The sequence below is a fragment of the Sinocyclocheilus rhinocerous genome, unplaced genomic scaffold, assembly GCF_001515625.1.
Source record: "Sinocyclocheilus rhinocerous isolate Xijiao unplaced genomic scaffold, SAMN03320098_v1.1 scaffold1115, whole genome shotgun sequence".
NCBI classification, from domain to species: Eukaryota; Metazoa; Chordata; class Actinopteri; order Cypriniformes; family Cyprinidae; genus Sinocyclocheilus; species Sinocyclocheilus rhinocerous.
The window spans coordinates 501445-513851 of record NW_015658514.1 but is presented as its reverse complement, the minus strand read 5'-3'; the positions used below and the strand labels follow the sequence as shown (position 1 = coordinate 513851).

At 36.5% G+C, this 12407-nt stretch overlaps 1 protein-coding gene across 2 annotated transcripts in view; it reads left to right on the top strand.

The window, feature by feature from the left end:
• Nucleotides 1-9547, top strand: part of LOC107722401 (low choriolytic enzyme-like) — a 22322-nt gene extending 12775 nt beyond the window's left edge. Inside the window, exons 2-10 of one of the 2 annotated variants that reach the window (XM_016530757.1) lie at nucleotides 6602-6695; nucleotides 6817-6847; nucleotides 6936-6998; nucleotides 7127-7279; nucleotides 7356-7473; nucleotides 7589-7767; nucleotides 8260-8341; nucleotides 8483-8604; nucleotides 8956-9547. In XM_016530757.1, coding sequence (XP_016386243.1) covers nucleotides 6627-6695; nucleotides 6817-6847; nucleotides 6936-6998; nucleotides 7127-7279; nucleotides 7356-7473; nucleotides 7589-7767; nucleotides 8260-8341; nucleotides 8483-8604; nucleotides 8956-8960 — 822 coding nt within the window. In that variant the 5' untranslated portion in view covers nucleotides 6602-6626 and the 3' untranslated portion in view covers nucleotides 8961-9547. The remainder of the gene's footprint in view (nucleotides 1-6601; nucleotides 6696-6816; nucleotides 6848-6935; nucleotides 6999-7126; nucleotides 7280-7355; nucleotides 7474-7588; nucleotides 7768-8259; nucleotides 8342-8482; nucleotides 8605-8955) is intronic. The other variant, XM_016530758.1, reaches the window with a different exon arrangement.
• The last annotated feature ends 2860 nt before the right edge of the window (nucleotides 9548-12407 follow it).

Sequence of the window (12407 nt, the reverse complement as noted above, 5' to 3'; positions counted from 1 at the left end):
TTGTGGAGACACTGTTTCGTTGTGAAAGCGAAACTACTTTGTTTGGCCTTCCAAAAGAGGACAATATCCACTTCGTCATGCCTGGAGCTGATCCGTGCTGGTCGCTGAGGAAATACATCAACTTCACATGTGGTTGCCACAAGCCCGCCGGACACTCCTTCGTTGAATCTGCCGGCCGTGCCGTTCTCAAGCCCGTCCACCTCTGCTCTCTCAAGCCGGCCTCGGCTCACTCTAGGCCTCCGGCCTCCGCTCACTCAAGGTCACATTGATGCGTTTCAGAAAGGTGGGGCATAGAGGAGAAACAATAATGTGTTTTTTTTACCTTAAAACACATTTCATTACACCAAATACACAAAATAATGTTCCTTTTAGCAGCATCATATGACCCCTTTAAGAGAAATCTTTAGAAATTCAAGTTTCACACTAAAACCTAACAGACAGGTTTACTAAATGACTACTACTAAATTGACAAAATGTATTCGATTTCCTACAATTTCTAAGTTTACTTAAAGTTAATTGCTGTTAATAGAAAAAAGTTGTGTGAACTCAATAACTGATTATATTAATCCTTAAAGCTGCAGTCCGTAAGTTTTGCTGCTTTGTCGCCATCTCTGTTTGAAAACCTGCAATTGCAGCAGTTTGCGGAATTATCTTCCTTGCATGGGTTGTGAGCCAGCATGGCTCCAGCACTGATGAATCTGATGTTTTGAGGAGTATGTGTGTGTGGCAGTGGCAGTCAGTCACCGCACCGGTGTGGATATTCACTGTACTAAGCAATCACAGATTCTAGCCTACGTCTTGGAATATATAACCAAAATAAGAATTTTCACTGTATATTGTCATCTGAACAAGTAAGTAACAAGTCTGCCACGTTTGTTCTGACCAACTGAGGAAAAAAGCATTACAATAAATCGCGCTACCAATGGTGATTTAATCTAAAGATCGGTTAGCTCATATCACATATTGTTATACTTTATTCTCAAATTGTTAATGTTAACAACATTAGTATTACGTGACTATGTGAATATAGTGTGTATTAGCTTGTAGATTTCAATTTCTGTACAGTCTAATCTCTAATTGTCATACCGTCCGAATTTCATATTAAGAAATTATTTTAACCTAAAAAGCAAATTATGCTCCCTTTGAACTGGTTGTCTTTAAAATAAAAATCTTTTGTAATTCAAAAACATAAAAACAACTGCGGAGCACGCCACGGAGGCAGCCATCAGCGCCGGCGCAATCGCAAACGCGATATATATATATATATATGTATATATGTGTATATATATATGTATATATGTATGTATATACACACACACACACACAGTGCGTTTGTATATACATTATACATACGGTATATAGGCTACTGTGTATAGGAATATAGGAAACTTTATTTTTTTCTCATTTCTTTTCATTTGCTAAGAAATCAGATACACTGTTGGACAATAACCAATAAATGATTTGTTAATGTACTACAAACACTTTTTTCTCTCTTTTTTATCACATAATAAGGCAGAATAGTTTCTGTAGCCTACTGTAATAAATGCTATGTCAAGTAGCACTGAATTGTTCATATACTTTATTACCTGGAGATGATTTAAAAAAAGCACCATATATTAAAAAAATAAACCATATATTGTCGCAATCGTGTGTTTAATGTCTTCACGTTTGCCTTTTATTCAGATCATACAGTGATAGCTGGATGCTTTTGTTCATATTAGGGATTTCCTGGTAAGTGGTAAGTTATTACTTCTATATGAGTCCATCTTGCACTTTCTGCGCGAGAGCGCCCTCCGGCTTCCAGTATAAATGAAACACACACTGAATGTTCATCTCACCTCATTCTGGGTATTAATAAAACATTAAGTCATGCACAGACTATCTTGTCTCTTTGAATTTAAATCTATATTCTTTCACACCGGCCCTTTAAAACCTCTATAACACACTATGTATATGGGGGGGTATGTAGAATATGGTCACGCATAATAAGGCATTAGTGTGTGCTTTATGAGTACTAATAAACAGCTAATATAGTAACATGCAAGCAACTAGTTAATAACTAAAGTGTTACATTAAATAAATAATATTATGTTAAAAAATATAAATGTTTGTGTGTGCGCATATATTGGCTAGCGGCAGCTGGCACTCCTTATGTGTGTGTATGTTCTTTAAGGGAAAATGTTTATGCAATTTAGCTTATTGGGTTCATATTCTGATCGCATCTGCTTGCTGGTATATAATATGCATCATCAAATCTTTTATTTAAAAAAAAAAATTTAGTTTACAGCAAAAACGGCAACAAACGATCGTGACTCCTGGCACGAACTCTGGCAGCTGATACATAAAAATGTATAATAATATTAATAATAATAATAATACAATTGTGGGAACTTTGCATCATCATTTAAAAAAAAAACACCACTGCACGCCACTGAGAACAGTGTAGTTTTAGCAAGCAAACAGCAAAAACGGCGAGAAAGACCGTGGCAGCTGCCGTGGCATCTGGGGATGCCACCGGAAGTGGCGCTGCCAGAGAGAGCGCCAGCTCTTGCTGCCTGGGACATCATTCACTACCCTCTCCCTCCTTCATTTTTTAAAGTTAGACATCAACTTTCTTAGTATTCCTCAATCCATTTATTATAAACAACAAGAAAAAATAATAAAGGAATGTCTGTTTTCTGATTATTTTGTTTGTAAAAAGTGGTAGCTAGCAACCCGAGGTATGTAATAGTGCAAGTATATTTTCCTGTGCAACAATAATTAAATATCTGATGACTCAATAAGTCCAATTCTCCTTTATTCCTCAAGGCACCGTTTGAAAGACAATGATGAGGTGATGTTTCACTCATAATTAGGCTACAGCAGGCATAAAACAAAAGAATATCATCAGCAAAAAATGAACTGGCTTGAATGGCTTTACAACATGCAATTAGCCTACTGTACGCAATTAAATAAAAGTGTCACTATTATTTGACGGTGGATGTGGTGAATAAGCTACCAGTTATAAAAATACAGATTTTAAGTCATTGAAAACGATATAGTTTTAAGAATATGGTTAATATGAGCCAGATTCTGAATGTGGGTAAGTGCGTTCTGACGGTAAATATCAGGAGAGTTTTATGCTATTGCAGCAGTCAGACCCATCCGTGTTGGAAATAGGTCTAGGTCGCTTAAGACCCGAGCATGTAATGACTTGGTGACATCCAACCATTTAAGGGTTAAGAATAACTCAAACTGATTGAGTTGCAGCGGATTTCATTTTCCCAGCAAGTTTCAAACTAAAATGTTGAAATTCAATTTTGTGTGATTTTGCACAAGATTAATACGGGGGGAAATTGTTAGTGTTAAATGTCCTTTTATGTTGGGATTTTAAAGGGTTACTGTTTTTGAGGGGTTACCATTGTGGTGAAGAATATAGCCTGTCAAGATGTTGCTTAGAAAAAAAAAAGCACACTACAGTGTGGTGGTATTCTCATAATGTTATTTACGACTCCATGCATGCTTGTGTTATTACTTAGCTAGTAGTTAAAAAATACCGAGAGATTTGTGTTAAAATTTCTGATTTTATTTGTTTTATGCAATTTAGTTAAGCTTTAGCTATACACTCTTAAAAATAAAGGTGTCATAGAAGAACCTTTTTGTCTAAATTGTTCCATAAAGAACCTTTAACATCTGAAGAACCTTTCTGTTTCACAAAAGGTTCTTTGTGGCGAAATAAGGTTCTTCAGATTACAAAAAGGTAAGAAAGAGATGGTTCTTTAAAGAACCTTTGACTGAATGGTTCTTTGTGGAACCAAAAATGGTTCTTCTATGGCATCGCTTGAAGAACCTTTTGAAGCACCTTTATTTTTAAGAGTGTACATAAAGAATTTGAGTGAATTTACAGATGAATTGTAAGAAACATTCTCTCTTTTTGTGAACTTAAATCTAACTAAATTAAGTGCTTCAGTGGCAAAACACAGAAAGTGATTGCAAATGCTTATGTTGCATAAGTGATTGCTTATGATGCAAATGATTATTTAAAATTTCAATTTTTAAATAGTGGCAGGATTATACTCAGCTGTTTTCAACATCATAATAATAATAAATGTTTTTAGAGCAGCAAATCAGAATAGCAGAATGATTTCTGAAGGATCGTGTGACTGGAGTCCGATAGCTGTACGCTTTTGTCCATATTAGGAATTTCCTCGTACGATTTTCTGCTTGAGAGCGCCCTCCGGCTTCGAGTATGAATTAAACATACACTGCACAGAGTGTTTAGCGCTCCGCGATGTTCATCTCGCCTTATTCTGGGTCTGAATAAAACATCAGATCATGCACAGACTATCCTGTCTCTTTGAATTTAAATCTATATTTATTCACACCGGCTCTTGAAAACCTCTATGCGAACACACTTGCCCAAAAAAGTGCGGGGGACGAATTTACGTGATATTAAAAGTGGGGGGGGGACACGTCCCCGTGTCCCCTGCGTAATCTACGCCCCTGATTGTTGATCAATAGTTCACAGTAGTTCAAAATGTGTTAACATACTGTGGTTGAGAGCTTGGAACATCTAAAGAAGGTTCATAGTTTGTGCAAGGTGTCTTTTGAAATATTTCAACATCTTCTTTAGGAAGAAACGGTTAATCACATGACTCAACATCTGGTTAACAGTAAGCCAGAGACATAAAAGCTCCCTCTTTGTAGCCAGTTTCGTGGTCTGCTGTGAGGAGAAATTGCAGTTTGAAAATGCTATTTTCACACAGACTATAATAGGGGTATCCAAACTCAGCCCTGGAGGGCCAGTGTCCAGCAGAGTTTGGCAACTTGCCTCAGCACACCTGCCTGGAATTTTCTAGCATGCCCAGTAAGACCTTGATTAGCTGGTCCAGGTATGTTTAAAGTGATAGTTCACCCAAAAATGAAAATTATCCCATGATTTACTCACCTTCAAGCCATCCTAGGTGTAAATGACTCTTCTTTCAGACGAATACAATTGGAGTTATATTAAAAAATTCCCCGGCTCTTCCAATCATTATAATGGCAGAGAATGGCTGCTGCTATTCAATAATCCAACAGAAGTCAAACAAACTGCATCTATCCATAAAAAAGTGCTCCACATGACTCCGGGGGGTTAATAAAGGCCTTCTGAAGTAAATTGATGCATTTCTGTAAGAATACTATTAATTTTAAAAACTTTATAAACCGGAATCTCTAGCTTCCGCTAACTGTCCTATGCATGTTCACGAGAGAGTGGCGTTCCAGCGGATGATGTAGGATGTATGCGTAGCATAAGCTCTGGTGAGAATAGTCTCATGAGAACCAAGTTTTGTTTACAGGAGCAAAGGAAGCAAAGTTTCCTTTGTTCAGCAAAAGGAAAAACCAGTCTCCTCGCAGCTTATATCGAAATCCTCCGACATTTTTCTTTACAAATCCTCATTCTGTACTTCTAATTTGTGACCAGTGTTTTGTTTTGCTTTGTCCTCTGCACTTCTGCGTTAATCACTTCTCTCCAGAGCTCAAAAAATGTCTAATAATGTCTACCGGGTCCACATGTAATGCAAAATATCATTACAGGGTCGAAAATAAGTATATAAGTTTTAACAGAAAAAAATAACAACCAGTTTCCTTTGACTGTGCAGAGTGTGGCGTCAAGCTGAGTGCAGATTACCTTGACGCAGCCAGATCAGGCGCCAGTTGCATAAACTTAGCCTCTATGTTAAGAGAGTGTCTTAAGAACTAGTTTGACCAACTAGCAGTTAACCAAGGGGTAATCAATCTGGTATTTTTGATTTCTAGACTAATATAGGTTCTTATGTAACCTAATTTTAAACAATTTTGACCAGTCTTAAAGAAAAAATTAGATGACTTTCTTTTAAGACTTTTCTAAACCTTTTGTGCAGCCGGCCCCAGAACAGCATTATCAGAACACTATGCAGGTGGTTGAGGCAGACCAGAAGCTGAGGCATAACCTAGGGAAGAAGAATGTTGCAAACAAGAGTGCTTAATACATGTACACTAGGGCACAATGACAGTTGTTGCCTAATAGTTAGAGAGTCGGACTTGTAACCTGGAGGCTGAGCAAGGCACTGAACCCCCAATTGTTCTCAGGCGGCTCAGTAAAAGTGGCTGCCCACTGCTCTGGTGGTGTGTGTGTTCACGACTCACTGCTGTGTGTCTGCACTTGGATAGGTTAAATGCAGGGCACAAATTTCAAGTATGGGTTACCATACTTCACTACACTTCATGTCACTTTCACTATACACTATGAAATTACAATGATTTTTGCCAATTTTTTGTGTGTGTGTGTTTTACTATCAAAAAATTTAACCATTTGTATTATGTATTCTAACTGTATAGGTTTGGTAATGTTGCTAATGCACAATAATGCTAAAAGTTTTTTTTTGGAAACTCAAATATTGAATTGCAAATGCTAAGCTCCATAATTGTATCTTAATTTTCATTTCTCGGGTGTGGTTGACAATCAAAACTACTCCGAATTACTCTGCTTTTATACTATGTGGTAATTTGGCTGTGGATTCATGAAAGCTGGGCTGCGGCACAGAAAAAGGAAGTTAAAGCTCTCAGAAGAGTATATAACTCCCAGCTCTGTCTGATCCAGAACAGTTTCTCTGAAGGCTCTCATCATGTACCTGTTGGTGGTGGTCATCTCTCTTCTGCTGAGCTCTGTTCCCGCTCAGAGCCGTCCTGTTGAGGTGAGAACAGACAAAATTGAAACGGAAAATTATATCATCATCAACAGCTGTTTCCTATTGGGAGCAGCTTTTCATTTTTACCAAGAGTTTTGACATACTTGTGTTTAAAATCTATCAATAGGATTTAATTGAAAAGATCTCTGGGAAGATGGGTAAGAAAAGAAAAAAAAGATTCTAACTTTCTAATTTCTAACTAATGTTTTTAGCGTTTTATTGTTAATTTACTGATTCATGTATCAGGTAACATCACTGAGAAAGATGACATGCCAGTGTCAACTATAATCGAGACCAACAAACATGCAGGTAAGAGTATGCAAGATTTGATAGTATATATCTTTTGTGTAGCAGTTGATGGCAAATTCCTCTTCATCCTATTCATATCAGTGTCAGTAGACTGAATGATTTTGTGCATTATACTGTGTACCACACAGGACAGCGAGTGGATGGGCCCTTGATCACGTTTGGAGACATCGCCGTATCAACAGGGTTCAAGAATGCAGATCCGTGCACAGCTCGTGAATGCAAATGGGAGAGAAGCACAGACGGATTAGTCTATGTGCCCTACGTGATCTCCAACCAGTACTGTAAGTGACAATGATCACTACTTTTGATATCTTGTCAGTGTCACATGATCTTTTTAATAGTGTACCCCTACCACAGCTCCAGATGAACTAAAAGTGATTGAAAGAGGCTTGCGGTCATTTGCGGATGTTTCCTGCATTCGATTCGTACCACATGAAGGGCAGAGGCACTTTCTCCACATAATGTCTGATTCTGGGTAAATCTTCTGATTTAGGACTCCTTTCTATCCCATTTCTGTTTATATAGTAAATGTGCTTTCCCGAAACATAAATATACAACCTGATTGCTGATGTGTTATGTGTGATCCACAGTTGCTATTCATATTTGGGGCGCCAAGGTGGAGGACAGGTTGTTTCTCTCGAGCGTCCTGGGTGTGTCTATCACCATACTGTTCAACACGAGCTCCTTCATGCTCTCGGGTTCCATCATGAACAGAACCGCAGCGACCGCGACAAACACATCAAAATCCTTCTTGAGAATGTCTTACGTGGTATTTTTCTTTAGAAAAAACAAAGATGATAAAATAAAACGGTTACACTTTATTTTGATGGTCCTTTTAACACATTCTGTTGACTATAAGTAACGTTGCACCTACATATCTACTAGCTCTCAATAGAGTGTTGGTAGAGTATTAGCAGACTGTTAGGGTTAGAATAAGTTAACACGTACTTGCAAAGTTACTGATAATCAGTAGAATGTCTGTTGGGCCACCATCTCAAAAAAGCAGATATTAATCAGACAGTCTACTAATACTCTAATGAGAGTTAGTTGACATGTAGGAGCAACGCTACTTATTGTCAACAATGTTCCAAAGCGACCATCAAAATAAAGTGTTCACAATAGAACAAAGAATAAGAAAACAAAAATGCATAATACATGGCATGTTACATTAAGTCACAATAATTGCAGTCTAGATTAAATTTCACTGTGTATTTACCTGGTTTACATTTATAGTTTAATACTTTTCTATGCACTGTAACAGAAAAGCAGAGCAATTTCAAGAAAAGTGAAACCAATAATCTGGCAACCCCCTATGACTACAACTCTGTGATGCACTATTCAAGGTAAGTGTTCTTGTAGCTCAGTGAAAATGTGATTTTATTTGTATTCATTTTATTTTATTTATTTATTAGTATTTAGGGGTTGGCATGCTAAAAACATAATCATCACAGTTTACTGTTGTTTCTTTATGTGTGTTGTTTTAGGAAAGCTTTCTCCAGGAACAACGAGCCAACCATGATTCCCATTCCTGATGGGAACGTTGTGATTGGTGAAGCTCGAAGTATGAGCCGCAATGACATCCTGCGGATTAACAGACTCTACTGCAGTATGTTAAGACGTTACTGTTAATTGAATTAAAACAGCATTTTGTGATTCTTTGCTGAAAACACCACCTCAGACCACCATGAATTTACACACAGTTCCAGGGTGTTTTATGCTGGTTAGCAGATGGGCCGCCATACCCATGCTGTTCACTAGCAACACTTACCTGGTCTACCAGAATTATTTTTTTTTTCTTCTTGCTTGACCAAGGTAATATTGCTGGCTAAACTAATCAAGCGGGCTGGTGGTCTTTACAGTGGGATTTATAATTATTGTAACTCTTATGACAACAAAATCTTGTCTTTCTTTTCATGTTCATTGTTTATTATTATTAATATTATTATTTTTTTCTCAGGTTGAAGTGCTGCCAGGCTGCATGAAGGATGTGTTTGATGATAGTATTCATCTTTTCATCTTAGCATTCATCATTCTCTATCATCCTTTTTTAATGTTTCCTTTTTTGCACATCACAGTTTCATTAGATTTTTCGCATTCTATCTTTTAAAAATTCTATCTTTTAAAAATTTTTCAATCAGACACCTCTTCGTACACATTCAGTATCAGAGGTTTGTGAGAAACCAACAAAAAGTGCATATATTGTATACTCAAAATGCTTTTTAAAGGGGTTCTATTATCTTTTTTAACCTTTTCTACTTTAGGTTGCCATTTTTGAAAATACAAAATGTTTCAAGTATAATATTCTATCAAATTGTGTACCGTCATAAAACATGAGTACATTTTTTAACATCAAGTATTATATATGATGAACATTAAGGATAACATACATAACAAAGATTTAAAAAAAAGGAAAAACGGCAACAACAGAATGAAGGGTATACATGTAGAGTCAACATAAAAAGGAGGAATTTAGTTCTCCATAAATGTCCATAGTTCTGATACCTTTACAGCTTGAATGTCTTTGTAAGGTTTCAAAATAAATCTTGAAGTCAGCCTTGAAATGGGTGTTATTGGTATCTTTCAGACCACTTACATTTGTGTATGTAAAACTTACCAAGTAATACGACAGTAATATTAAGTTTTTACATAAAAATGTGACTCTTCTCTATCTTTTTGTCATAAAAAATAATAACATTCAACATCAATCCAAAAGATTTTAACATATATACATTTAAAAAAATGAATAAATAAATTTTAAAAAAATATGAAAAATGTGTTATTATAGGAGTCCAAATCGACTTCCAATTAATATTCTCGAAACGGTATTTATTATGAAATGTTGCAGGGCAAATCAAACATCCAGAAATGTATAATCGCATTTGCTGTCTTTAATATCAACACCATTTAATAAGATTAACATTTAATTCATTTTAAAAAATGTTGTTAGCTTATAAGATTCACTGGTGGTGTCTTGCAAAAGTCTCAAAAAACCTGCTGGTATTGCATTGCTAATACAATGCTATATTCTTGTGAATTCAGTATAAATAGACTTCACCATTTATAAATGTGTGACAAAATTAGAATATTATTCTAAACCCAATTGTCATAGAAAATTAATTTATTCTTGTATTTAACATTTTTATTATTCCATATTGGCTGTTTGTGGGGGAATAATTATATAATATACATTACATACATTATATAATATACCATAGATTATCTTTGTGTTGAATAAAATGTTTAATCCAGTTCAACTTGAAAATTGTATTAGAAATAACAAAATCAAACACATTCGAACCTTGCTGATTATGAATTGCATAAAATACTTCTATTTACATAATAAATCAATATTTTAAGAAAAGATTTTGAATCAGTATTTTTAAGAAAAGATTTTGGTGTGTATCTAATAGGCGACTTTCACAGGATAGACTAAACAAGGTAGTCCCTTGTTTTAGACAAAAGAATCCTACCTTTGAATGAAAAATCCCTCATGAGACACACACACACACACATCTATATATAGCCTACAGTGGCATAGCGGACGGGCCCCGCGATAAGACGATGATAATGTATCGACGATAGCCAGAGATATTGTCAAAAGCATTACATATTGTCATTATTAAGAGTATTTGGCATTTCCAATTAATGTAGGCTTGTTACATTCTGGCTATTATTATTTGGTTACATTTTTTATTAAATTAATAGCCTATTACAATTAATTTGCTCTGCAATAATTTCATAGCGCATCACACCTGCACTTCCGCAACTGACATCACTTGCAGTCTTTTTTTATTTTATTTAATTGATTCATTATTTTTTTTAATTGATTCTCTCAACATTTTACACAAGTAGCCAGGTGGTGAAGACAAGAAAAAAGAAACTAAATCACGAAGTCACTTGCAATTGCCGCTTGCACTCTCAGCTTGCAATCCACACGAATCGTGCATGTTGCCAATGGAGACAAGACGCTGTGGTGGTTAATTGATTAAAACTAATTTAGTACTAGGCTATAACATACCGGGTCCTGCAAGTCATCTGTAGGAGAAAAAGACAACACCCACAAATCCGTGGCCACAGAACAGCAGAATATGAACGCAATGTGCAAAGTCTCTCATGAAGAAACCATAAACACTTAATAGGCTATGGCTTAATGTATTAAGATAGTGCTATTAAAAGATCAAATTCAAGTTTATTAATATAATGTATGTATATAGTGTTTTCCTCCCATACCGCAAAAGGTGGCATAATGACTGGCATAACGGTCTAAGATTATAAAGACCTCATATGCTCCTCTAAAACATAATTAATATGTACAGATAAGCAGGTGAGACCAGAATAAACAGAGTTGGTCCATTTAATATCACTTAATGAATTTCTTAATGCGTGTTCATATGGTCTGTGTAGTTTGCATCAACAATAAGAAATACTGAATTTGGTCTTTATCATCTTAGTCCGTTATGGCACAAGCGTTGCTGTAGGCGTATGGGAGGAAAAGTAAAAGTTTGCTCGTTGTGTTCATGGGCATATGGTTGCCTTGTAGTAGTACATTAAATTAATAAACTATATATATATCGAATTTGATCAGACCCTTCTCGAAGAGTCAGGTATGTTTTCGCCTGTCCCGATATGAGAGTTGCCTTCACCAATACGGCGGCGACGTGCGGTCGAGTGGACAATGAGGCGTCTAGGTATTTATTATGTCTATGGGTATAACTGCCTCCAGCCAATAGTTATTGACTTAAATTTCAAAATAAAATTTCAAAATTAAACATTGTTTCTAGTTCATTTAAAATAAAATATGCTATATAAATAAATATTCTCCATGAGAGCAGAGCCCAAAGCTCGTGGCCAGTGGTGATCGGACTGGAGTTTGAACCTCTGCTTCATGATGTAAAGGGAATCACCCACGAGCTCTCCCGCAAGCTGTCAGCACAGCACAGGGGAAAGATCTTACTCTATGGTCAACCAATTGTTCTAATAATCGTCAGATTAATCGATTATCAAAATAGTCATTTGTTGCAGCCCTATTCAACAGCACCACAAACAATGGATCAACACTAGATACAACCAGATGTCTAAAAGCTGTCTCAGGCATGTGATCGACCAAGCAAGGGCGCGTCTACGTGGTGGCCAGGGGTGGCACCGGCCCCCCCTGAAATTTGGCTGGCCAGCCCAGGTGCCCCCCCTACCAGATGTCTTGGGATAGGCTTGTTTTTAGTAAATTTCTAACTGCATCTTGCAGTGGCGGATCCTGACATGTGTAGGCAGCTGCCTAGGGCCGCTTTCTTCTCTTCTTTATACTTAATTTTAGGCGGTTTCTATAGTGTGATCTTAAAGGGGTCATATGATGCTGCTACAAAGAACATTATTTTGTGTATTTGGTGTAATGAAATGTGTTTATGCGGTTTA